A 26,028-nucleotide genomic window follows, 5' to 3' on the forward strand; every position below is an offset into this window, starting at 1 on the left:
TTCTATTTCTTCTCTGATGCATATTTGCTTTCAAGGCATCTATTTCAATCAAGGCTTTCCTATTCCCGTTTCAAGAACATAAGGTTATTAATGAACAATTTCTTTTTTATTTTTCATCTATTTTTATTTAATTTTTTTTTAACCGAAAATATTTTCGATATCACAATACTAGCTTTCATAAGTCACTCTATCTTACCAACTAACGAATGTCTATATAAGATAATGTCATATATAGTGTGAACTACTTAATACAAATATAATATCTTATGTGGATATTTGCTGCGAAGTCAGAAACTCGACTTGTTGTTGATGGAACATTAGTTTCTGGTATACGTCCCGATAGTGCTGCTGAGCCTGTTGTTGTTGCAGTATAAACAATTGTTGCTGCAATTGTTGTGTTTGTTGGAGATGATACTGATACCAAGCATGCTGCTCATGTAGCGCCTGTACTAACTGGATCTGGTGAGCTTCTTGTACCTCGTGGGGCGTGGGGAAGTAAACCGCATTTGGAGCCTGAGGATGTGGTACACCATTTATCAATGCGATCGCACTTCCATTTCCCACACTGGCAGTACGAACTGCTGGTAATTCAGAACTCAACGCCCAATAGTTTCCACGTACAGGGTCGTCCAAAGCTCTTGGCACCTTAAGGAAGCATGAATTCGTGCTTAGCGTCTGCCGTATTTGGTTCTGCCAGCCCTGCTCATCCTTCCTGTAATAAGGGAAGTTCTCACTAATCCAACTTTGTATTGCATTCAACGTCAGTTTGACCTCAGGACTGCTTCGTATCGCCATTGTCACCAACGCACTATACGTCAAGTTCGGCCGATTTCCATGATTCTCTTCATTCGACGATATGGAGTTCTTGGGCGATAAAGAACCATCGGATGGTGGTGGTGTCAGCGCTGGGTTGGTGCCATCAGGACCTGCCAGCAAATTTCGGATGGAGAAGTTGGAATTCAGAAGTTGGGCCATTGTAAATAACTGTTTAGAATGTGAAGTTTATACGAAGTAAGTAGAATTTCAAGTGCTATTCTGTGCGGATGTCTAAAAATGACTGATGACTTTCGCTGTGAACGTTTTCGTATTTATATGCTAAGAGTCACGTCTCTGCTCCAAAGAGTTTGATGATGTCAAACTAACATCGAATGCGTTGTCAGAAAATCAAGGTTAGGAAAAAGGATTATAGCAATCGAAGTGAAAGTAAAAAGTCTATTTTTCTTAAGTCAATTATGGCGAGAACAATAGAGTTCTAAAACAATAGAACATAGAAGTTCTGAGTTAAGCCATACATTACTCTAGAAAAAGGTCATCTCATGTAGAAAAACGACGCGTAGCTAAATCAGCTGTTCTCCAGATCAGGTAAGATAGTGACACTTGACACATTAGGAATGTTATAGTGCTATAAAAGCTTTTAAACTTAATTCTTCACAAATAATTTCAATGACTTTATATTTTGAGATGATATAAGATTACTAGCTAAGAGAATTATTGATTCATATTTTCACTTTCCTTTTCTAAAATTTTAGTCAAAACTAAAATACTTGGCAGAACTGGAAAAACCAGATCAGACAGACACTAAGCACGAACTCATGCTTCTTTAAGGTGCCACGTGCTTTGGACGACCCAGGGCGTGGAAGCTATTGGGCGTTGAGTTCTGAATTACCAGCTGTTGGTACTGTCGGTGTGGGAAATGGAAGTGCGGTAGGAGCATTGGTAAATGGTGTACCGCATCCTCAGGCTCCGAATGCGGTTTACTTCCCCACGCCGCACGAGGTGCAAGGAGCCCATCAGACCCAATTGATGCAGGCGCTACATGAGCAGCATGCTTGGTATCAATACCACCTCCAACAGACGCAACTGATACAGCAACAACTTGTAGTTCTGCAACAACAACAGGTGCAGCAGCGATATCAGGAAGCATATCAAAAGCTTGCTTTCCATCAACAACAAATAGCGTTTCTAACGTCCCCGCAAACACCAATTTAAGTGGTATTATTACTCTTGGGAGATATTCCGGTAGAGGATAACTGATTTTATGTGATGTAATTAGAGGATAGTTGAACATATATGTAAAGTATTATTTAATTTATAAAATAAAAATAATATTTGAAAATCAAAAATGAATATATTTATTTAATTTACAAAAATATAAGTGACGTGTATTGTGTCAGCACATTTCGCTTTTCGCTTTCATTATTTCTCAAGATGACTCCCTTCTCTTCGGTGGCGTTCATGTGCAGACCTAATATTCTGTATGGGCTATGAGGTGGGAACGAGATTAAGTCTACAGTGTTTTTAGATTCTTAATAAGCTATTAACTTAAAATATGTTTTACGCTGCATTATATGAGCTGTCAATTTTCTGTTTAAGCCATAATTTTCCAGCGCAGACCGCCACAGGGCACAATCCCTCATTATTGACGCTCTTTATTAGCAGTTCAATACAGTCACGTATACAAATATAGATAAATAGATAATATGAACAAGAGTATGGTTAGCAGTTCATTTACTATGGTCCCCTATGTTTCTCAGCTGCAAGTGACTCATTGGATCGGCGAATAGACGCGCAATCGAAACTTTTACAACTTAATTAATTTCTATATGGAGTAAATTATTTATGCACAGATTGGACATTTTTTTTTGTTGTCGTGCCATAAAAGCAGTTTGGTAGAATAGAAGACCAAGGAAGTGTAATTATGGCACTAAGACTTTAAGTTGTCTTTTGCAAAGCTTAAGCCTAGTACAGCGGCTTAACAGTGCTATGGTAATCTTTTGACGTTGCTCATACCACATGGTGCACCCGCGGCGTTTATTGCAGTTTGAGATTTAAAATTTTATGTATGATTTTATATTGAGTCTATTTTATAATGAAATATTTTTATAAGTATGATATGAGTACTGGGTCACTCATACTTCGCGGTTGACTAAAAGCTTATTTATTATGAAAATATAATAATAATATTAATACAAAATTTAATCTAACATTTTAATTTTATTTCTGCACAGTCTTAGAACCAAAGAGTCTCTAGAAAATTTAGTATTAAGATATTTCTTTCTTTTTTCATGAAAAGTCAAAATTATTGAAATCAACTTTAATCTTAATTATGTCAAAAGCTATCTTTCATATTTGTCAATTCTCTTCAGTAGCAATTACCCACCCTATAACATGTGGCAGCGATTAAATGAACGACTAACCCTTTTCATATGTGGCACCAGCTTTTGCCATCAATAAGACAATCTGCAATAAGTAATGGTGAATAAGCAAGGACACAAGTCTGAACAAGAGCTTCACACGTAATATGTCAGTGTGAGAAAAATTGTTATTAATTTTTTTGTCAGTCCGGCACAGTTCCTGCATATGCCATGTGTTACATGAATCCTTAATCCATCTTTCTTTGTTTCGAAAATTATACATTCTGTCTGCTGCCCCAAAATACAATAACAGCGTTTTAAGAAAAAAAAAATTTGAACTTTTTACCCACCAACCCGTGTGATTGTCATTTTTTCCAGCACATATTGATTTTTTATACATTTTTTTTTTAACTTTTACACTTCTCCCTCCATCGCTGCAACCTGTATAAACAACAACACGTAAAACTACGATTTGCGAAAAGTAAGCTGTGGCTGGAAGTGAAAACAAAGCAAAGTGTAAATAGTAAAGCACGGAAGGCGAGCGAATAAAGCAAGAAGAAAAAACATGCAAAATTGATGGCGTCACACGTAAATCCGTAGCGACATATCCGCAGAGAAAATCCAAATGAATAAAGTTAAAAAAAAAAGTCAACCAAAAAGCACAAAGTCTGGCAACAACAACTAAAAACAAAAAAAATAAATATTTTTTTGGGAAAAACTTTTCACGACAAAATATTACACTGAACGAGTGAACAATGAACCCGTCATTGTGACACCCGACGTCGAGCACACGACACCACGGAACGTGTGATACGCGGCTGGCAATGACACATCTCACGGCTTACGTGCAGACCATATACTGACCACCTGAACTGTGTGCTGCTAAATAGAGATGCCATTATTTGGAGGTCACACATATACCAATGCACAGCCCTTCATACCAAGTCCTTACGCTGAGATACTGTTTGTATACTCTCTGTGTACAAATGCCTTACTGGAAGGAAACAACAACAATTGGCGCATATGCTGCAGCTGACAAAATGTCCACTGGCTAGCTTTGCTTGGTGCTGCTGATTTATACCATTTTCCATTTTTAATATACAGCAGACCATTGCAGCGTTACGTAAATAAAAATTTGTAATAATAGCAACATATTTTATTTTATGTGATGGCAGTCTTTTGAAATGTCACAGCGAGAGGTTGGGTTGGAATTTATTATTTAGACAGATAGATTTCATTTTGGGTTGTTGCCCACCTTTAGTAGTTTATTGTATATTTTTATAAAATTGTGGTCGCCAAGCATTCTATTGAATTCGTGAGACCGCCGATTTACCGCAAATCCGATAATTTTTCTAGTGAACTTACAAGCAATAACTGCCAGTTCGGTTTCGCTGATCCAATCCAAACCAATTTTACTCCTTGAAAAGTGATACCAAACTTCCCAAAGATTGGTGGAACTCCTCGAATACCATTAATTAGTGCTGAGATCATCTCAACTCCGCAAAAAGTAGGCACGGTCGAGAAGAAAGTTCCGACATGATTCTACAATGTCTTCTGCTTCCTCCGAAAGAACTCCAATATTTGGTATGCGGTAAGGGTTTTAGTCTCATCACATGGATGCTCTTTGTTCAATGACCGGTTAGAAAACAACGGAAAGACGAACCATGCTTAAGGTAAGGATCTCAATTAAACTACTGGAATTTCGCCGAAAACCCTAACGACTTTGAGACTTCTGGTTGCTAGTCAGTACTCATTCAGTGGATTCAGTGGATCCGAACCAATTCCCAGTTCGATGGTATTAAAATATAGAAGCGATTTTTCTTGCAAGGCCTTCATTGGTAGTACCTTTCTTCTTTCCAGCGGTTTCACTACGATCAGGCCGTCCGGCAAGTCTTATATGTTGGATGTATATTCACAAGATGGAAATCGATTGTGGTTTCAAAGGTTTTTCAATTCTTTCCAATTTCTTTTGAAGTAAACTTTCCTTGTATCGTATAGTTGTTACATATTCCTGAGAAGCATTGTAAACTGTTTAAAAATATTTCTCAATTAACTAAAAGTCCATACCTCGTACACCGAAATCGAACTTAACCTAGTTTTTTTTCCAGTAAGCAGAATAGTCATCCGCTTGTTGCTTTCTGCTAAAAACAAGTTCATTTGCATAGTCATATGTAAAACAAAAACTAAACTCGTCTAACCATTAGCGTGTCTGTTGCACTTTTAGCAATTTCTTGAAATCAAATCAAATGTGAAATCAATTGTGGACGAGTGTACAAACAAAATGTTCCGCACGGCTTGACGAAGTTTGCAAAATACTAAACATTTGCTAATACAGAAAGTGCTGACAGAATATGAAAATGTATACGACATGCAGAAAATAGATGGGGGAAAATGCAGAAAAAAATTATTTGACCTGATAACTGTCATACGAAGATATGTATATATTTAACTGCTGGTAGATGCGTTGATCACATTGGTCTGTTTAGATAGAAACGCATGCAAAATAGAGATGAATGTCATGTCTGCTAACTAATTTTTCTTTAGCAGTGGCATTGGTGACATTTTCATTGAAGGGGGACTATTTGACGTGTGATATTAACTCCTGAAGTTTAGTTTCTTTGTTAAAATGTTTTCTATAGACTTTGGATTCTTTCGATGTCTAAAAGTAGCAGATATCTAAAAAATCATACAGTCGATCCCTTGTGCTTCATTTGAATTAATCATGTGATCAGCCATCTTAGGAAAAGTCAGAGAAAGTCCGAAGTTAGACGATTGAGGCTTTATAAATTCAGGCACATAACCTAAATACAGAAACCATGACTTAGTTCTGTGAGAACTATCTTAACGGATTCCATATTAGGTTCTCAAATATGTCCCTTCCGCTTTTTTGCTCTTTATTCAATGCTTTATAAAAAGTGTTACAGTGATCGGATTTAGTTCAAATATGCGCCGTTTCCTTCGATAATGGGTTTCCATCTAGACGGTAACTTCATAATACCCCCCTCGTAGAAGCCCCCTTCTTATTTGTGAAGAACTCGGACAGCCACTTTTCACAAGCCCCTTTTGAGTTCAACTTAACATCACCAAGGGCGTTCGTCATGGACAGAAACAGGTGGTAATCACTTGACGATATGTCCGAGCTATATGGTGGATGCAATATAACCTCCCATCCGAGCTCCCGTAGCTTTTGGCGAGTCATCAACGAAGTGTGTGGTCTGGCGTTCTCCTGTTGGAACACTAAACCCTTTCTGTTGGCCAATTCTGGATGCTTCTGGTCGATCGCCTGCTTCAAGCGGTCCAGTTGTTCGCAGTAGATGGTAGAATTAAGCGTCTGACCATATGGGAGCAGCTCATAGTGGATGATTTCCTTCCAATCCCACCAAACACACAGTAAAACCTTCCTGGCCGTCGATCGCGGTTTGGCCACTGTTTGGGACGATTCACCAGCCTTCGACCACGACCCATTTTTCGTCGTCAGTCACCATCTGCTTAAAAATGAGTCGAGTTCGTTCCGTTTTAGCAGCATATTCCTGGCGTTGATTCGATCCAGAAGGTTTTTTTGCGTCAAATCAGGTGGCTCCCAAACATCAAGCTTTTTTGTGTATCCAGCCTTCTGCAGATGGTTTAAAATGGTTTGGTGACTAACTCCCATCTCCTGGGCGATATCACGAGATGCCACATGCCGGTCTAACTCGATGTTTTCCATGTTTTGATCGGTATTCGTCGTCACAGGTCATCCGTCGGCTGGCTTATCCTTATCCATGGTATCGTATTTCAAAAGACAAAAAGGCGGAAGGGAGAAATATTGACAACCTAATATACATATATTTCTTTTATCTTAACCCTCCTATACCAACTACCCTCCTCGTTCCGCCACTGTCCCGTATATACATTAGCCAAATTTGTTTTCATTTTTGCATCACCAAATGAAAGCTTCGTCCGAGCAACAACTAACTCACTTACACGCACAAACAAACATTCCTATTAGCATGTAACTATGTGAGTATGTATGTGTGTGCTCAAGAAAACCACACTTGCAATAAGTTTGCACATACGGTTGACAAGTGTGACGACTGGAGGTGTAATTGAACTTACAAATTCACTGTTAAATATTCGTATTTTCCCAAAGCTACTACCTGAGTATTTTCAAAAAGCAAACACAAAAAGCATTGCTTTTCAATATTGTTTACTGACAAGCAGTTTGCAATTTTCTTTCATAAGAAAAAACACACACAAAACTGGAAAAAAAGAAGAAATGCAAAAAATCGAAAAAATCTAAAAATTTTAAGTCATGATGTTGCTGCCGTTGGCTATTAGATGCTCTGCAATGAAGAAATATAGCAACAAAAGCTGTAGAAACAGCAGCAATCAGCAGCCGGCAGCTGTCAAAGCATACTTCAATTTTTCCATTACAAACAAACATAGACACATACGTATGCATATGTATGCATAGAAACTAAAAAGCGATAAATATACAAGCAAACAGTTGAGTGTGCACTGACAGTCACTAAACTCAATTTTGTGCAAAACATTTTGCTTCGGTTACTTTCAATTTTCTACCGAACTACTCAACAAAAAAAATCAGCTATTCTGTACAGCTGCAGGCGCACATATGTGTGTGTGTATGTGTCTCTGTGTTGGGCAAATGACTTCAAGCTGCACGTAAACGAAGTTACGTGTGCAATTTTACGTTTGAGAAAACTTAAAAATTTCCTTACGTGGCTGCCGCACAAATGTGCCTGCCTTTCCTTTCTTTCTTCTTCCACATGCCTCTTTGCATGTGTATGCATGTGTGTTTATGTGTAGTGAGTTTCATATGCCGTTAGATAAATGTAAGTAAGTTAGATTTTTTCATAGAAAATTTGAAACAAATTTAATTTATGTTGCTTTGGCTGAAACAAATGCACTTACGGCCGTACGACGAATAGGCTCCAACGAAGCAGCAAAAGCATTGAAAATGGTGAGCTGTAAATGCATATATGGAACTTTATTGCATAATATAACGATTTTGTAAACATTTTATTCGGGTTCAGGCGCAACTGAAAGGTTAGAAATGAATATATATTATGAATTTTGGCTTTACTAAGGGAATATAATTCGAATATCCTTGAATCACACAATGGATAGTGATAAGCGCGAACAAAAAATATTCTCCAAGCATCTTGTAATCATTACTTTCCAGATTATACTAAATCTCAAAAAATAATTTTTAAAATATAATGACAACCCCGTATAATATAGTATATATATAGGTTGTAGGATATATTGTTGTTGTAATGAATGAAAAAAAACGTTGAAAACATCCTTGAGTGCTGCTTTTGTGGTACTGAAGGAAATGTTCCAGCGTAAGATCTCTGGATCTTTACTTGTTACTGCCGGTTAACACAATGAAATCTTTGAAAAATTGATAACGAGAGAGTTATGGAGAATTGGTCTGTATTTTAGAGATGAAGAGATACATACATATATTACTTTACTAGAAAAATACTAAAGAATCATGTAAAAAATGGGCTTCTCTCAAAGTAAAGTTTAGATTAAGGTGCAAAAATAGAGAGGATTGCTTAAAAATGTTTAATGATATGATATCTTAAGAGAATGGTCGGTTGTTTATAAATACTTTTAAGGAATATTTAAAAATAGAGCTTTAGGTAACTAAGACATAAATCCAAATCAAGCTTTTCAAAACTTTTTAATTTCAGATAAAGGGTTTTTCAATTAGAGCGCTAAACATTTTTAAAGAAACAGAAACGGTTCGGAATATCATTGAGATTCTTTTCTTTTCTTTTGCATGGCCACCAAGGGCACGCTAGCAGAAGTCCAGACGCTCAATCCAATTTTCGACGATTTTCAAGCATAAATCGGACGATACCGCTACAATTTTACGTTCGATATTCTTACGAATTCGTACGAAGTTCATAAGTTCAGCTTGTTGACATCGCACGACCGAAACGGACGATTGACTGGGCCATTTCGTGACATATGTAACACGTTCAGCAAACTTGGTTTTCAATAAATTGATTGTGACATTTGCTGTATGGCTTGTGGCCGCCATGCTGGATCCCCATATTGTCCAAGGCCATATCAACCAATTCGGGCCAAAAATATTCGGTTATCATTGAGCGGTAGCGATTCCCATTCACAGTAACTTGATCATTACGGAAGAAGTACGGCGCAATGACGCCGCCGGCCCCATAAACCAAACCAAAATCCACCAAACAGTATTTTTTTCGGAATGCAATAGTGACTCTTAGAGTACGTATGGATTGCTGCCTGACCAATAACGCATATTTTGCTTATTGACGAAGCCATTCAACCAGAAATGAACCTGATCGATGAAGATTATTTTTCGATGAAAATCCGTTCTTAAAATTAGCCTCAACTGACTCCAAATTTCGGTAGTAAATTTTAATAATTTCGACTTGTTGTTGGATAGTATATCTTTCCATACTCAAATGGCAAGCCTTACTGAAGAGAAATGTCAAAAGAACGTGAAAGTATATGGCGTACCCTATTGAAAAACTCTTTACTATTCAGCTTAAGAAAATAATAGCTGAATAAAAAGCTGAATACAAGACTGCCTGGAACTCTAAAGCGAATGTTGAAAGAGTGTTTACATCTATTTCAGACTATTTTAGAGAGTATATTTCAGGAATACAATATCTGACCAAATCATTTGCAAAGCTAAGTTTGGTCCACAAGTGTTAAGATATATTTGTGGCTTGTTATAAAGCGCGATATAACTGTCTCAGTTTTCATCATTTCGCTGACGTTTATTTACATAGGTCAACAAGAGAAGTTCTTTTGTTTTGTTATATACTGTATCAAAAAGTAAACCTAAACAAATTCAGAATATCTAAGATTCATTCAGATCATTAAATCTTTCTTTAACTCGTCAAGGCTAAATTTACTTACCTACTGCTGGCGAAATACCACGCTCATATTGTTAGAAAAAACTTTACATCTGAAAATTGCTAAGAAAAGCCAACAAGAAAGTAAGTTTTTGGTCGCAATCGATGCATCTAGCATATTTTAGCGAATATTTCAGTAGGGAACACACATTTCCAATACACATATGTACATATCCAAGTAATATACATACATATATTTATATGTTTACAACTTCTGCCGCAAAAACATTTTCTCTTGTAACTAATGCAGTGTAGCTTATGTCCATATATGAATGTGTTTGTATGTAGTGCTGTGCGAGTAGTGTGTGTTAGCACGCGAGCAAAAAACATGAATAATGCAAGCAGGTTAAGTGCATTTGTTGCGCCAGCTGCTATTCGCAACATGAAAATGGCATTCGGCATTGCCGCAAAGATTGCACACTTTTTGGCGATATCAATACATACATATGTATGACCACACGTAGGTGAAGAAGTGTCTACATAATGCAAGAAATAGTTGGTGTGAAAAGTGTACAGGAAACTCGCATTGGAAAAACGTAGAGGACTTCAACTTGAGGTCCATTGATCTTACGCTAAAATTTTCTAAAAATAGTAGGAATTGAAGAATCTGATGATAAGGTCCCATCTATTGAAATTATTCTATTTAAAAGTAGAATTGAACCTTCATTACCGCTTACTAAAATTCAAAACATAAGTTGTTACCAATAGCTTTTCCAACCCGTCTTTCCTTGTGTGATTTGTATGTAATATGATCCTAAATGTAGGTATCACTTTTTACTTATTGTTTATATAACACTTGGTAGGTAATTAATGTTGCCTAAAAATACTCTTAAGAATGAAAAAAAAAATATTTCTTAGAAAAAAGCAAAAATGATTTAAAAAATTTCGACTAAATATTATATAAATCCCGCTCAATTCTTTGCTACACTGTTTACACCAATACATTTGCCATCGCAGCGAGTTTTCCGGCCACGTAACCTCCATCTTCTCGGCAGTCGCCTTGTGCATTTACAAATATTTGTAAAATTCAAAGATATCTCTCATTCAATATGCTACACTTATTCGAAGTGTAGCACTCACGGCGCACCAACACCTCTACAAACAACCGCTAGGTGTTACGATTTGTTGCATTTCTAACATTTTGCCTGCGAGAATATTTTTTTTTCACACTTGTAAAAATCAAATCCAGTGCTTGTATTCTTCGATTACCCGCTCTGCTCTACTCTCCGCTAGTCTAGTTACTTCTTCTTTGCTTCTTTACACATGTGCATAGTTAATAGTGTCAGTTATTACCGCTTCAGGTTGCAACGCGTGGTTACAGCCAAAATTTCTTTTGCGATTTCACTTCGACCACAAACTATGTACTGCTATTGAAATATTGACAAGCACTTGGTTAAAATATATATAGAAAGAAAGAGCATTTAAGGATTTAGAATAGTTTTACGAAACAATCAATTCGAGTCGGGAGTATTTGAGCGAATTTTTTTGATTAAAAAAATGTTGCCTACATTTTGGCGCATTTTATTCCAGTTACATTCATTTCAAAATATACTAAATTTTAAGTTCCTTAAATATTTTGAGATAACGCCTAGTATATAATTATTCAGCGCATACAATTTTAACTCCCTTTCAAAGTAATGCTTCATATGTTGAAATAAATTATATAAATTATTAATATCAGCAAGTTTCAAAAAACAATGCATATTCAGTAATCTCTATTTCGTAATTCCAAAAGAGCATTACAAAAGTAAAATAGTTTTTAAATATTTAATTGAAAGCAATCGACTTTGAATTGCCACAGTTCGTTGGCTGCCCAAAGAACCATTAAACTTTCGACAACACCTTTTACGTCGTCTGAAATTCACCGAGACTGATTTGAAAGCGCAAACCAAATGAATGACAGTTAATAACACACATTTTACGGTTAGGAAATCCGCATGTCTGCTCGACGCTGTGTGAGTCTTTCGCTCGATTTGAGTTGTAACCTTAATGGATTAACTTTAATCCCTGTAAGCTCAGCGACAATGGCAAGCAAACGTAAAGTTTTTAAAATTCAAAACACATAACAGAAAATAGAAAATAGAAAACACAAGCGAATCTAGAGAAAGATACATACCATACATATGTGTACATTTGTGTGGTGGGGCCGGTTTGTGGTGATAAACCTAGTAAGCGAATGTGGTTGGAGAGGTCATAGAAAAATTTTTTGGGAAAACCCTTGAATATAAATGTAAAGATTTATTACAATACAATCAGAAGAATTAATGAGTTTTATGAAATTTTAGTACAATATTGAAAATTTTACTCATATGAATATCTGTTTACTGGGTATAATAGTAAGATTTTCTATTTAATGCTTTGAAAAGAAACAAACCGAATATTTGCCAAACGTCTGGTTTAACTTCAATACACGTAAGTTTAAGCTGTACTGAGATGTATAATATACGTCCCTGCAGGGAACTGGCTTTGAATACATATTTTCTGGAGTTCTGTTCTGAAGTGAAGTTCTGAAGTTATTCCAAGAAATTATGAGGACGTGAAAGGGTATAGAGAGATAGAGGGTATATAGATTGAATAGATCTTAAACTAGATTCCTAGTTTGATCTTCAAAACAATCTTGACAGTCAAATAAATACTGAAATTATATATAATGTCAGCGAAATTATAATCTCTCAGAGAGACTAGTATGAGAGATAGTTGTCATCTGTCAATAATCTGATCAATATTAAGGATCAAAGTGGGAGTACCTAATCCACTCATCACTCGTGGACACTGTTTCGCATCTGGTGAAAAATGTTATGGTATTTCCTTACATATTACAACGTTCTGGAACTCTGGTAACCTCAAAATACTATTTTAAAATTGGACTGCAATTTCTACATGTTGGATGGAAACAATGTTAAGAATATCTATTATCTCGGACTCTCTGCAAATCTCTTAAAGAACTGGGAGTACAAAAAAGATAAGCAAGATATTAAAAACAATTTTTTTCAAATTTGGTATGATAGACCATCGACGAAATATCTTGGAAAGATGATTTAGGGAATAACTTTCGGAAGATATTAGTATCGAAAAGTATTTGTGAGTCATTGATATAAACTCAACCTTAGAAAAACTGGAATTTTTTTAAGATTAATATAAAGGTTAAAAGTAAAATAATTTCGAAATCGAATTATATCATTTTCAGTTTTTAAGATCATCATCGTCACATTCAGCTTTGCTAATTCCTTCCCAAAAAGTAGCCTCAACCATAAATGAGTTTTCCGATTAAAAACAAATTACAAAACTTAGTCCACTTGGGCACCACCGACACGTAGTTGTAGTTGTCAAATTCCACCAGACAAACATTATAACTTCTTCTTTAATCTTTAACCAATATTTTTCACAGTGTTGAAACCTACTTTCTACCTACGAACCACAAGCAAACAGTTTAGTTTTTCATATAAAGAGACCCATGTGTGAGAGAGTGTGTATGCCGAAAGGTGGCAACCACAAAACACGCTCTGCATGCCAAATACTATTGGAGATCAGGTGACGCTGTGCATATGCGAGCGTATATCTATGAATGTATGCGGATTTATAGAGAAGTAGCGAATACTTTGTCAGTTTCAGAACCTTTTTGTTACAATTTAATATTTTTCCAACTGAAATAACAGTTTCGTTTTAAGCATTTTTGGCACTATACGAACACGAGAGTTTGTAGCTTATGTACTAGTATGTATGTGTATGTCTAGTAACTACGGTACTGCCAACTGCAAGGCACGTATTATACACATATTGCTGTAATATATATCTACATACATACATATATCATATGTTTGCGGATTATTTGCGGATTTTCAATATTTGAAAATCTTCTGCTGCTCCATTTCGGTTGCTCTTTTCAGCGTAACTTGAACTGCGTTGTGCTCAACGAAAAAAGAAAAATAAGTTGTCGAATAAAATAAAATAAAATCAAATAAAATGAAATCGCATAGCGTATTTGCAAAGCAAACTAAAGGCTAAGGATTTGCCAAAAAGCAGCCAGTTGAATAAACACAAAGTGGCGGAGGAGAAGATGTCAGCAAAGGTTAACGCTTTGTTGGTGTTTCTGTGGGTTGTGAGATCTGTATTTGGCTGACTTAGTGGTTTGCTGTTTGTATTTATATTTAACTGTGTGCTTGTGGTGGCTTTCAGATATATATGTACATATATATGTGTATGTCTGTAGTCCAATTCTCGTATTGATTGTGACCAATGCAAGGATTACTCATGTTTTACATATTTTGTTGATAAATTCTATGTGACTATGCAGCTTCAATGCGTTGCAGCTTGAAATTTCAGCGTTAGTTGTTAGCAATTATTTTAGTTTTTCGCTTTCAAAAGCTTTACAGAATCATACAGCACGTTACTTCTGTACTACATTTAATTAATAAATATTCATAGATATTTAATAAATTTTCAAAACTCATGAAATTCAGAAAAATAATTCATAAATGAATCATTGGTAGATTATTTGTACGACTGAGTGCACACCAGAACTCTGGTAAAATACTGATTTATATACGAATAATATATGTTAAATGCATAACGTATGTAAGTATTTATTCATAAATTCATTCGGTTGGAATAATGTTATGAGAGAATCGTACTAGAACTAGTACAGAACATCATTTGTTTTTCATTTGCCAGTATACCAGAAATATTTTATTCCTAAACTATTAAATACTCTGATAAACTTGAATTTGCATATACTTTAATATGTAATAATATGTTACGCTACGTTATGTTAAGTTACTCAATACCCAACCTTAATATTATTTAACCATATGTTGTCTTGTGTAAAGTTAAATTATGTCATGGAATCCTATGCTAGATCAAGTTAAGTTAAGCTATGTTATGTTATGTTACTCAATATCCAATTTTAATATTATACTATGCTATGTTATATTATGTTATTCGATGGTACTCAATACTTAGGTTAGGTTAGGTTGAGTGGCTGCCAAACGACGCACCTAGGCCTTTGGGAGGCCTATTGTGATACCACTGGGACTGAGATCCCTCACACTATCGAGTCATCATTAAACCACCCTGTGGTTCTAATAACGTGAAAAAGTTCACACAATTTGACATGAGCAACTTCGCCCACATCCTCGAGAAAACCGCGTCCAATAGTTGCGATTCTTTTTCTGTACAGAACCTTGCATCCACAAAGAAGGTGTGTAATCGTTTCTTCTTCTTCTTCTTGGCAGCTCCTGCAGTAATCATTGAAAGGTAGGCCTAGTCTGCTGGTGTGTCTCCCAATCAGACAGTGTTCCGTTAACACCCCTACAAGCGTTTTTGTTTCATTCCTCTAAAATTTCAATAAGCGGCAAATACGGCTCTTATTCCACTCTTGCTCCGTAAGTAGACAAACGTGTTTCCATTGTGATTCAGCCGTATCTACTGCATGTTTATCGATTAAGTATTTGCAGGTTGCCAGAGGTATATAGATTGCCTCTTTATCGGCCTCCAACTGCAGTGTGGTGCCTAGTCTGGCTAGTTCATCTGCTACACAGTTCCCAGAGATGTCACTGTGTCCTGGTACCCATTGTAGGTGTATCGTGAAATATGATGTCATTGTCAATAATAAATCCAAGCATTCTTTCACTATCTTAGAAGATATTCTATGAGACTTTAATGATTTTAAAGCCGCTTGACTATCCGAGAATATGAATATCTGTCTGGCCGCTAACACTCTTTTTGACAGAACGAGAAGGCTTTCTTTAATTGCAGTGATTTCTGCTTGGAACACACTGCAATGATCCGGTAGCCGGAAGGCGATTGTGGTATCTAGTTTTTCTGAGAATACCCCACCTCCAACTCGTTTGTCTAGTTTTGACCCGTCCATATAGATACTTATCGCTGAATCTTTGTCCACTTTTCCCATATCCCACTCCTCTCTAGAGGGGAATGATATATGTAGTCCAGATTTTAGATTCATTTCTATAGGATTGCGAAAATCTGTCCTATTTGGTAGAAATGGGAACTTGCCGAGTATACTAGAATGTCCTCTGTTGCAGATTTGCAGTAGTGAAGATTCTCTCAGTCTACTCAATACTTAACTTTAATCTTTTTCAGTCTTATGTTATGTTATGTTATGTTATACATGATAGCTTAATAGTTTTGCTTTACACATGTTTATTATGCGACGTTATCTTATATTCCATTATGATATGGTAAAACATTAATCCACTAAAGTAGAAATATCATCAAGATTCCGACAATATATTTCATCACCATACCTTCGTAGGAAACCAAATTAAAAGTAATAGTATTTGATTTTCGAAACCGAATCATGCCTTGCGATACATTTAAACATTAAACCCCTCTAAAGCTGGTTATATCAATGTGACACTTTCAAAAAATCTATTTTTGTTTTGCTTATTCGATAGTTTATACTTTCAAAAATAACCTGTGAAAGCGGTAAGGTCGTATCTAGAACAGTTTTTAAATGACAGCGTTCTAAACAGCGGTGTCTACGCCAGTCAAGAAGAAGAAGTTCTAAAGAGCGACCGCTCGCAGGCATAAGCATAGTCCAAACTTTAAACGCGTTTTTCTCGAAACATTTTTCAAAATTGCTGACATCTTAATTCAACGAGAATTGACCGATCGACTTCAAATTGAAACTGAGTATTCTTGTATATACTTACTATACAATGACCTATTCTAATATTTTAGGAAATATCTTAAATTGTAGGAAATATCTTAAATTTTAATACCCTTTTTGAATTTTTTTGTTTCAGCTACGCATTCGGCCGGAAACATGTCAGCAGTTGGAGAACATTTTTTTTGGCATCTCCGAAGACGCACATAACTCCGTTATTTTTGCATATTTTTGTAACAGAATAATCTTAAAATATAGCTGAAAATATAACTTATTAAATCGATCGAGTACTTCCGTTAAAATTCATGAAAATCGCCTAATTTATCATGGAACACACTGTTATAGCCCCTTAAAAAAACTTCAAAAATTGTTTCTGCTATTAATGAGCAATGTTTTATGGCTCCTGATACTTTCTGTAAAAACGTTCTCAAAACAATAGTTGAAAGAATTGGAGAGATCCCAAGTATTCATACAAAATAAATCGAAAAACTAATTACATAGACAACAGTTATTGTAACCTGATCAAGTTATGAATGAGGCGTTGAAATGAAATATTAAAAAATCATATAAGCTTCGATTTGGTAATTGTTTTCGATAAGTTATATCTGCAGTAACATCGAGCTTTATGGTACAATAAAAAGATTTGAGAAGATTTGACACATATTGAGTACATGCACTATATACGAGTATATATAATTCCGTTAAACATTCACCGATCTATTTATATTACTTTTGACGTTATCCAACAAATTGAAGATCACATCTGTGGTTTTTCAAGATAGGATGATAAGAAAAATTATCTATCGAGGGAAGGTTGTATAGATGAAATTTTTACTATACCAATAGACTTAAACCTCAACATCTACCTTTCAATTCAGAGAGTGTTTTATTGGCAACTTGATCAGCAATATAATATCAGTTCATCTTACCGAACACTAGTAACAAAGCTACCACACACTTCAGAATTAATCTTGAGAACATCATTTCTTGGTTTATATATATATATATTTGGCGTAGGAACCGCTTTAAGCGATTATAGCCGAATCCACCAGAGCGCGCCACTCATTCCTCCTTTTTGCTTTTTGGCGCCAACTGGAAACACCAAGTGAAGCCAGGTCACTTTGCACTTGGTCTTTCCACCGGAGTGGAGGTCGTCCTCTTCCGCGGCTTCCTCCAGCGGGTACTGCATCGAATACTTTCAGAGCTGGATTGTTTTCTTCCATCCGTACAACATGACCTAGCCAGCGTAGCCGCTGTCTTTTTATTCGCTGAACTATGTCAATGTCGTCGTATAAATCGTACAGCTCATCGTTCCATCGTCTGCGGTATTCGCCGTTGCCAATGTTTAGAGGACCATAAATCTTGCGCAAAACCTTTCTCTCGAAAACCCCAAGAGTCGTCTCATCGGATGTTGTCATCGTCCACGCTTCAGCGCCATACATCAGGACGGGAATAATGAGCGACTTATAGAGTTTGATTTTGGTTCGTCGAGAGAGGACTTTACTTTTCAATTGCCTACTCAGTCCAAAGTAGCACCTGTTGGCAAGAGTGATTCTGCGTTGGATTTCAATACTCGGACCAACTACTAAAACGCCATCGAAATTTTTCCAAAAGGCTTCTTTTCACCATAAATTTTCTAATGACAACTTAGTACTACGCATATACGAAAAGCAGTTAACTAAATATATAATTCAAAGCGCTTGTACCATGCATCCACCTAATTCATGTTATATTTGTAACAGACGGGTAGTTAGTCCGTGCGCCAGAGCCTATTAATTATTATGAATATTTTTGTTGTTGTTTGGTTGGTTGGTGTTGCCGTTATTGTCGCGTGCTTTAAGCTATGCCAGCGTATTTATTTTGATGACTTGATTTAATATGTACCGTTGTGTCGACGCGCCATATCGTGTCATCATGTCAACAGTACAGTTGCTGGCTGTCTGTCCACACTTCCGTCTGAGCCTTTAGCCAAACATTAATTCAATCGTGCGTCACAGTGAATGAAGTTTGACGGGTTGCTGCTAACTGCAACAACAGCAAAACACATTTATAATATTCGGTGTCACCGGGTCGTGTAAATTGGTGTGCTCGCATGTAAATATGTAAAGTAGTCGATTTGGTAGTATTTTAGTTGGTGTCCTTTGATTTATTGAATTATGCTTTAACCCACATAAATATGTGTGGTTGGGTAAATATTTGCTTGTGTGTGTGTGCGGGTGCATAGTTTACTGTTACAAACATGCATGTGTGAGCAATTAGTATCAAATGTTATCAGGTGGCGAAGGTTCGAAAATTATATGTTTGATTTGCTTGTTGCTTTGAGCTTAGCAGGATTACACATGTCCGAGTATATTTATATGTATGTGTTTATATGAAAGCCTGACTAATATATAAATGTTTGTATAGTTAATAAACTAATATACTGCTAAGCGCCAGTGCATGTAACTTGCTTATCGGCATTAGATTTACCTTTAATATTTGCCAATCAATTATCAATTTAATATTACTTTGGGTCATATATTGATTTATGGCGAAATCTTTAATGATATTTATAATTATCTCCTTGAGCAGTTAATAGAGGAAAGTGATGGGAAAATGTGGAATGTCAACAGATAATCCTACTGAATGAGCCTTTACTTCCGCAGTAGTGAGCACCCCTGTATTTTTGACAATTGTAGAGACATGCAAGAGAAATTAGAACTACAACACCATCACAATGAGAAAGTGCCATGGGACATTATTGGAGTATTTCTTCCAATAAATCTTTTCTCTCTTTAACCTTAGCAGTTGTCATATAGCCAAATCTGCAAATAGAAAAATCGACGAGATCGCTTGGAAGCCTCGAAGGTAATAATTCCTCAGAGCGAGCCCTAGAGATCGAATGTTGCTCATAAGGAAGACAGTAGACGTAAAAGGTAAGAGGTCCCCAAAACTACGCAGCAACAATATGGATGCCTGAATGCAGTAGGACGCAGATGGGGAAGCTTCAGACCTGTCAAAATACCGCTATCCGGACAGTTCAGGTTGCCTCTTGATGTCTTCAGTCGAGAAACTTCACAATGAGGCCCGTATGCAAACAGTTTATGTTGGGATGCTTTCGCCGAAATAATCCCTGCAGTCACGTACTGGAAGCTGAGCCGCCTTCCAGAGCCATCAAGAGTACCTTCCTGAAATACATCAATAAAAGAATATACCGACAGGACTTCGGATGCGATAAACTATAGACAAACACTGAACGCCATTAACAGAGGAGCTATTAACACCTTCATTGACTCCCTCCCCGTGAATGGCGTACGAGTTGCTCGCTAAACTAGAGTGACCCTTGTGCATGCAAAGAGTCGCCGCATAACACTAACCACATCTTTGCATGCCCCCTTAACCCTACTCATCTAACACCCCTTTCCCTTTGGTCCGACCCTATCGAAACAGCTCGTTTTCTGGGCCTCCCGTTAGATGGAACCCAATTACACGTTCCCACGACAGTCAGTACTAAGTGATCGGAACGGTCCCAGCCAAGGACTGTCAAATATGCAGCAATATTCAAAATTATTTGGGAAATATTTTCTTTCGCTGCAACAACAACACTACCCTGTTCAGGAAGGCCACAAAGATCGCTATAGATAGAAAACATCGGTCCGGATCATTGGCCGTGTGATATGAACGATCAATTAAAGGAATCATGTCTTCCGGTAATCATATTCTCCAAATCCAAATTCAACAATTTCCTCTTCTTCGGACTAAAAATTTGGTTCGAAAATTTTCTTTCAAAAGAATATTATTTCATTTTTAGGCCCAATACTTTTCCGCACATATAGTAATTATATAAATATTAAGTCAGACAAATAAACAAGACCATCAATGAATTATGCAAATCTCCACCCAACGCATTATTTAATGAGTTTAAATTCAAATATATACACAAATTTAAAAGAGCTCCACATTGCATACGGCTATTAAATAACTGAGTTCCTCGTGCCACACTCAGTCCAAACACACAGCCAACTCAACCAACCGACCGGCATTCCCACCTGTCGCATCGGTGAGCCATCGAAATTGCTGCATTAATGTCACAAATGTTCAAAAGCAGCACTTCATCGATTGAAGTTTGTGCATATAGCGCCATTTACGTGCACACACACACACTCATATGAACTATGTTGATATGTATGGTATTTATTTTGACGTCTATATTTGCTTAAAACCGAGTTCGGACCGCTAGTTCGTGGTATGTTTGTGTGTGTGGTTGTGTGGAATGTGTGCTGCATAGACATAATGAAAATGACAATTTTAGGTTTGTATTTAACAACAACAACAACTACACATGAATGTTGACAATTTAATGAAAATGCACTGACATCGAAAGTTAACTGTACACTTTCGAACACAGTCATTTATAGACACATGCGCCAAGGTAATTATTAACAAAACATTGAATATGTAAATTGTTTTTAGTTTTTCGCTGTTTTTTGCTCTTGTTTTTGCTTTAACGCGTTTAAACTGAATTTCGTTATATCATCGTTGATTTGTGCTGAAAAGTTGGTGAAGTCATATTGATATGATTAGTTGGTTGTTTTGAATTCAAATACAGAATATTGGCTGGCATTGAATTAGAGTGCAAATGTTAATTAAATGTGAGTGACATCTCACTGAGATGCAATTGCATAAATCAAATGGATCACGGAATTTGAATGCCGAGAAAAATTTGAATATAATAAATTTTTGAAAACGAAATTAACAATTTTCAGTTCACTCATATTTCAAAGCAGATTATTTATTTTTGTTAACTCCACGGTAAGTAAATTAATTTTACATAGAAAGCGCCTACACCTTAACAACTTCCGTTGGTGCAATGGCTTCATTGTTGGGTTGCTTAGATTCACAACAGCAGCTGAGCAGCATTACAAGCACACCCAAGAGTATGGCAATATCCAGAGCCAATAATATCTGCATCAGCGTGAGTACAGCGTTAATGATGCGCTTCTCCATTTCAACTGTCGTGAGAGCATAAATTAAAGCATTCCATTATAATTTTAAATATTTAATTGAACTCACCTTCTGCGGCGATATTTCTCAATTTTGCTTGTTCAACACTATAAGGCGTCAGTTCCTGTCCAGTTGGCACTTTCATAACGCCAAAACTCTTCGCCAACACCGACTGTTGCCATTGTGACGACACACGCACCAACAGTTTTTGCCACATCACATAGAGTCCCGTACGATTTGTATTGCATGGTGCTCCACGAAGTGCTCCGCCTGTTGCCGGCTTCATTCTCTCAATAAAAATAAATGGTTGAGCTTGTCCAGTTTGCGAGACGATCTGTTTTATGTGGTATATTTAATATTTTGAGGATCTCATATAATGTTTTGATGATCTATAGACATCGTATTTACCTCCATTGGCTCTGCCAATACAACCGTCACAGCGGATATAACAAGGACCAGTTTTAAGAAGCAATTTTTATTGCTAAGTAGGGTCATCATTTTACTTTCAAAACCAGATATGTGTATTTCAAATAGAAGATGAATGATGAATTATATATTTATTAATATCCAGAGAAGCTTTATGCAAACCAGTTGTCGGACATTACCTAACCTCAACTATATCGCCTAATGATTCACTTTCCGAATCATATATCTAATGCGCTCTATACTTGTGTCTTCAAATCCAGTCGGTCGGAGTCGACTTAAGGGGTTACATGGGTTTCGTGGATTCAAAAAATCGATTTTTTGTTTTTTGGCTTATTAATTTCTACAACATTTCAAGAATATTGTCCTAAATTTTCAAGCCAATCCGAATAATAGTTTCGGAGATACAGTCTTTGGAAGGTGTGCGCTCCAAGTCAGGTATTATTGTTACTCAAAACTTTAAACGCGTTTTTTTCGGAACCGTGTTTTCAAAGTCGGTTGTCAAATGTTCTTGAAAACTACTCAACCCATCTTGATGAACACAGGTGTTCGTGATCCAATTTACTCGTACTTGAACGACGGATTTTATTTTCATTTTTTTTCAATTACAACTATTAAAAAAAAAAATGTCTGCCAAAATTCCAATTTTTACTTTTTTGTCTTTCCTTCGTTCAACCACAAGTTTATACATAGAAAAAAAAATTGAAAATAGGTATTTTTTTACCCGACAAAACCCATGTAACCCCTTAAGATATATCGATTAGATTCTTTAATTTTTTGGACAATATCAAGGCGCACTTCATAAATAAGAATTGATTTCATAATTGGATTTCGGACAAAGTGCCTCTATAAACCCAGATTTCTAAGATCTTAAGTTTTGAAGACATCGCTTCAATAAAGCAATTAAATTAAATCGATCTAATAGGGAATAAGAATACGAATATATTTTTGCTTAACTACCGAACATATCCTAAGTATAGAATCATCGAACATTGGAAGGTCGTTGGAAAATTTTTTGAATTCAATATTTCAGACCAGAGTGTCCAATAATAAATAACATAATGCTGTCCGATCTATCTCTGGGTAAAATCTTGTTTTACCAGATTCTCGAACCTCTTTTGAAATTCGAATGGCTTGAAGTTATTACTACTACGAAACAATTCAATTTGAAACTTAGTATTCTACCAAACTGAGTATTTTTGACGGATAAAAAAAGATTAAATGATGATGCCTTAATTGTGAAGCGTGTTATATACTATAAGAAGGAATAAAACAAAATGTACGGATTAGCCATCTTTTCCGTTAATTTGTTTTTCTGGTAACTTTTTATTTATCAAAAATATCAAAAACTAAGATGAAAACACTATTAAACGATTGAGCTCATAAAATAACAATCACTTATAAAAGTCGTGGCAATTTCTCCTTGAAAACTAAGGACATGGAGTCATGACTATCAAATTAGCATACTCAGTAAAAATTTAGTGAATTTTATTTTTCCAATTCACTACATTTACTTCAAATTTAGAAAAATAATTATTTCTGACAACTGTATACTATAATCTCATTATTATATTTTTAGTCAAATCTTATGTGGTACATCACATTATTACATATAACAATAGTTCTTTATATTTTATACCAAAAAAACACTAGAGAACCGAACGATTGATTTCACCTTCACTTCGAAACGAAACTGCACAGCATATCAAAAACCACTAGCAGAGAATCGAGAATGCTCCAACACCCAGAAACATAAGAGTGATACAAAAAAAAATATTGTTTTTATAAATAAGTGAATATGTTTATTAACAAAACAACTGTGTCAACATTAATACATTTTCCGGAATAACAGCATTTACCGCTAATTTTGGCGCTTTTTATATACCACTTGTGACGCCAAGTACAGTCTAATACAAATATTTACACTTTTCAAGGTTAACTGCGGGGTTGAAGAGAAGCGGAAAAAATTAATTTTTATTTCGTTTTAAGACTAAAGAATATTTATTTATTTGAATATAATATAGTATTTATATTTTATATACTTGTTTTTTAATTTATTTACTAATTTATGGTTTCGGCTTTACTGCATTGTCCACTATTGCATCGATGGGTTTCACTTTATCCACTTTTGGGGTATCTACTTTCTCATCAACAATTATTGGCGCTGGTTTCTCAGGAGCAATATCTTCTTTTACAGCATTGACAGCACCGCCTACCAGCTCAGCTGGCTTTGCTAATGCTTCCGTTAGCTTTTCCAAAGCTGGTTTTGATGCCACAACGCTACCCTTATCGCCATCAGCTACTGGTTCAACTGGTTTGACCGCCTCTGCCGGTTTGGGCTTTGAGTTTGCAGCAGCTGCGCCAGCTTCTGCTGTATTTTTCTTTTTCTTATCTTTCTTGTCATCGCCCGGTCTTAAGCACTTGAAAACATTATCAACACACTGGAGTGCAAAGGAAATATTAAAGTCTAAATTTTGCGGTTTTACTGTTAGTACCTACTTCCATTAAATCTCCGACGGCATTTTTAACGACCGCGCCCACTTTTTTACTGAACTCCCCGAAGAATGCGCCGAAATCCCACGGATCTTCATCGTCTTCATCACCCACCGGTGCAACGGGTTTCGGCTTCTTCGAGTCTACTGGTAATTTAATACCAAGACTGTCACGCAGCGATCTAATACGTTGACTTACAAGTTTCAAACGATTCTCCTGCTCAGAATTTTGTACATCACCATTTGTGGTTGCCAAGAAGACACAAGTCAACAAGAGGAGTAGCATAAAGTTTTTCATTTTCGATACAACTCCGCGGTTTGATATTACTTTGCGAAACTAACAATAATTTTCGTCGCAGTTTTCTATTATATATATTTCTGTTCTGGTTTTCAGCGTATTAGAAGATCATGCGATGGTTCGAGGCTTCGGTACGAACGGGATTTTTTTACTTCTAGATCTAAAACGTATGTTATTATGATCTTAGCTTGAGAAAGTGGGATGTTTACAGATCTGTGGGTTCAAATTTATTCATACCAGTATTTTGATGACCCAAATTTAAGACGACACAATCTAAAGTCCGTTTTTCTCTCTGAGGTAACACCAGAAATATTATATTCTTCTTTCGGCTTTTTAACTGTTCTTTCTAACATTATATTTCACAAAATTTTGGTACTTTATAGAAACACACAAGCAGACACAACGAAGTACCTTACAAAAGCTACAAATATACATACATATCTTTGTTGTCGAGACCGTCAAAAACAGCTAAGTAAATAAGAGTTGGCATACGGCTATGTATACTGGTACATGAGATACATAGTGTGCTAGACAAATTTGAAATAAGGTCACCGTATCGGTTACTCTAGTTAGTTAGGTAAAAAAACTTAGCTTAAATATACTTGGTAGGTAAAAATTCTGATATCAAGAACCCATCAAATAGCAAGCGGTCATCATCGCTTTATCATATTATAGTCTTCGCCATGCTTTAACTTTCCAACATTGCACGGCGTTGCCAGCAGAAACACGCTTGTGTCTTTATTTAAGTCTCATCTCGTTGGTTTATTGCAAATAAGACTTGGATTAACCAAGAATAATAAGAATTTCACAGAAATTTAATTACATAAATGTGCTTTCCTTGAAAAAAATAATAACTTTTACATTTATTTTTTCATTATGACAATTTTAACACATATATAGCTAGCAATATGTAGTAGGTATATCTATACTAATATGTACTCATGTCTTTAACCACATATGTAACTGTGTACAATATATGAAAATACTAATTGGTCAACTGCTGCATATATTCTCGCTTTGTACGATTTATCTGCATTTCTTCTTTATTCAGAACATATATTTTTCTAGTAAAGGGTGGTCCAAATGCATGGTGATTTTTTCCTTTTTTATTTTAAAACAAAATTTTTTGATTTTATAAAAAAAATTGCAGTTTTATTATTACTTG

At 36.0% G+C, this 26,028-nt stretch overlaps 3 protein-coding genes across 5 annotated transcripts; all 3 read right to left on the reverse strand.

The window, feature by feature from the left end:
* Positions 1-264: 264 nt before the first annotated feature.
* Positions 265-795, reverse strand: LOC128921706 (fork head domain transcription factor slp2-like). Its single transcript, XM_054229870.1, has 2 exons — positions 478-795; positions 265-354 (listed from the first exon to the last, which is right to left on the reverse strand). The coding sequence occupies exons 1-2, from the start codon at positions 793-795 to the stop codon at positions 265-267; spliced, it is 408 nt and encodes a 135-aa protein (XP_054085845.1).
* Positions 796-21,417: 20,622 nt separating this feature from the next.
* Positions 21,418-23,968, reverse strand: LOC105219940 (uncharacterized). 2 transcript variants are annotated; one of them, XM_011196299.3, is made up of 4 exons: positions 23,713-23,968; positions 22,059-22,152; positions 21,720-21,984; positions 21,418-21,658 (listed from the first exon to the last, which is right to left on the reverse strand). In XM_011196299.3, exons 2-4 carry the CDS (start codon positions 22,146-22,148, stop codon positions 21,489-21,491), a joined length of 525 nt encoding a protein of 174 aa, XP_011194601.1. In that variant the 5' UTR covers positions 22,149-22,152; positions 23,713-23,968; the 3' UTR covers positions 21,418-21,488. The 2 variants fall into 2 exon arrangements, with proteins under 2 accessions (XP_011194601.1, XP_011194600.1); XM_011196298.3 differs by lacking the exon at positions 23,713-23,968 and having other exon boundaries at positions 22,059-23,685.
* A 124-nt stretch (positions 23,969-24,092) lies between these two features.
* On the reverse strand, positions 24,093-25,804 carry LOC105219939 (uncharacterized). Of its 2 annotated transcripts, XM_011196296.3 has the most exons (3): positions 25,101-25,804; positions 24,573-25,023; positions 24,093-24,514 (listed from the first exon to the last, which is right to left on the reverse strand). In XM_011196296.3, the coding sequence occupies exons 2-3, from the start codon at positions 24,861-24,863 to the stop codon at positions 24,140-24,142; spliced, it is 666 nt and encodes a 221-aa protein (XP_011194598.1). In that variant the 5' UTR covers positions 24,864-25,023; positions 25,101-25,804; the 3' UTR covers positions 24,093-24,139. The 2 variants fall into 2 exon arrangements, with proteins under 2 accessions (XP_011194598.1, XP_011194597.1); XM_011196295.3 differs by having other exon boundaries at positions 24,573-25,804.
* Positions 25,805-26,028: the final 224 nt, after the last annotated feature.

This window comes from Zeugodacus cucurbitae, chromosome 4, assembly GCF_028554725.1.
Source record: "Zeugodacus cucurbitae isolate PBARC_wt_2022May chromosome 4, idZeuCucr1.2, whole genome shotgun sequence".
Taxonomy (NCBI): domain Eukaryota; kingdom Metazoa; phylum Arthropoda; class Insecta; order Diptera; family Tephritidae; genus Zeugodacus; species Zeugodacus cucurbitae.

Bases quoted from the DNA above. Each gene is read 5' to 3' on its own strand.
- LOC128921706 (XM_054229870.1), bottom strand. From the start codon at position 795: ATGGCGATACGAAGCAGTCCTGAGGTCAAACTGACGTTGAATGCAATA. The intron at 355-477 runs GTACAAGAAGCT...CAACAACAACAG, and splicing joins ACTTCCCCACGCCCCACGAG to GCTCAGCAGCACTATCGGGA.
- LOC105219940 (XM_011196299.3), bottom strand. From the start codon at position 22,148: ATGATGACCCTACTTAGCAATAAAAATTGCTTCTTAAAACTGGTCCTT. The intron at 21,985-22,058 runs GTAAATACGATG...CACATAAAACAG, and splicing joins TATTGGCAGAGCCAATGGAG to ATCGTCTCGCAAACTGGACA. The intron at 21,659-21,719 runs GTGAGTTCAATT...CTCTCACGACAG, and splicing joins GAGAAATATCGCCGCAGAAG to TTGAAATGGAGAAGCGCATC.
- LOC105219939 (XM_011196296.3), bottom strand. From the start codon at position 24,863: ATGAAAAACTTTATGCTACTCCTCTTGTTGACTTGTGTCTTCTTGGCA. The intron at 24,515-24,572 runs GTAGGTACTAAC...TTTGCACTCCAG, and splicing joins CCGTCGGAGATTTAATGGAA to TGTGTTGATAATGTTTTCAA.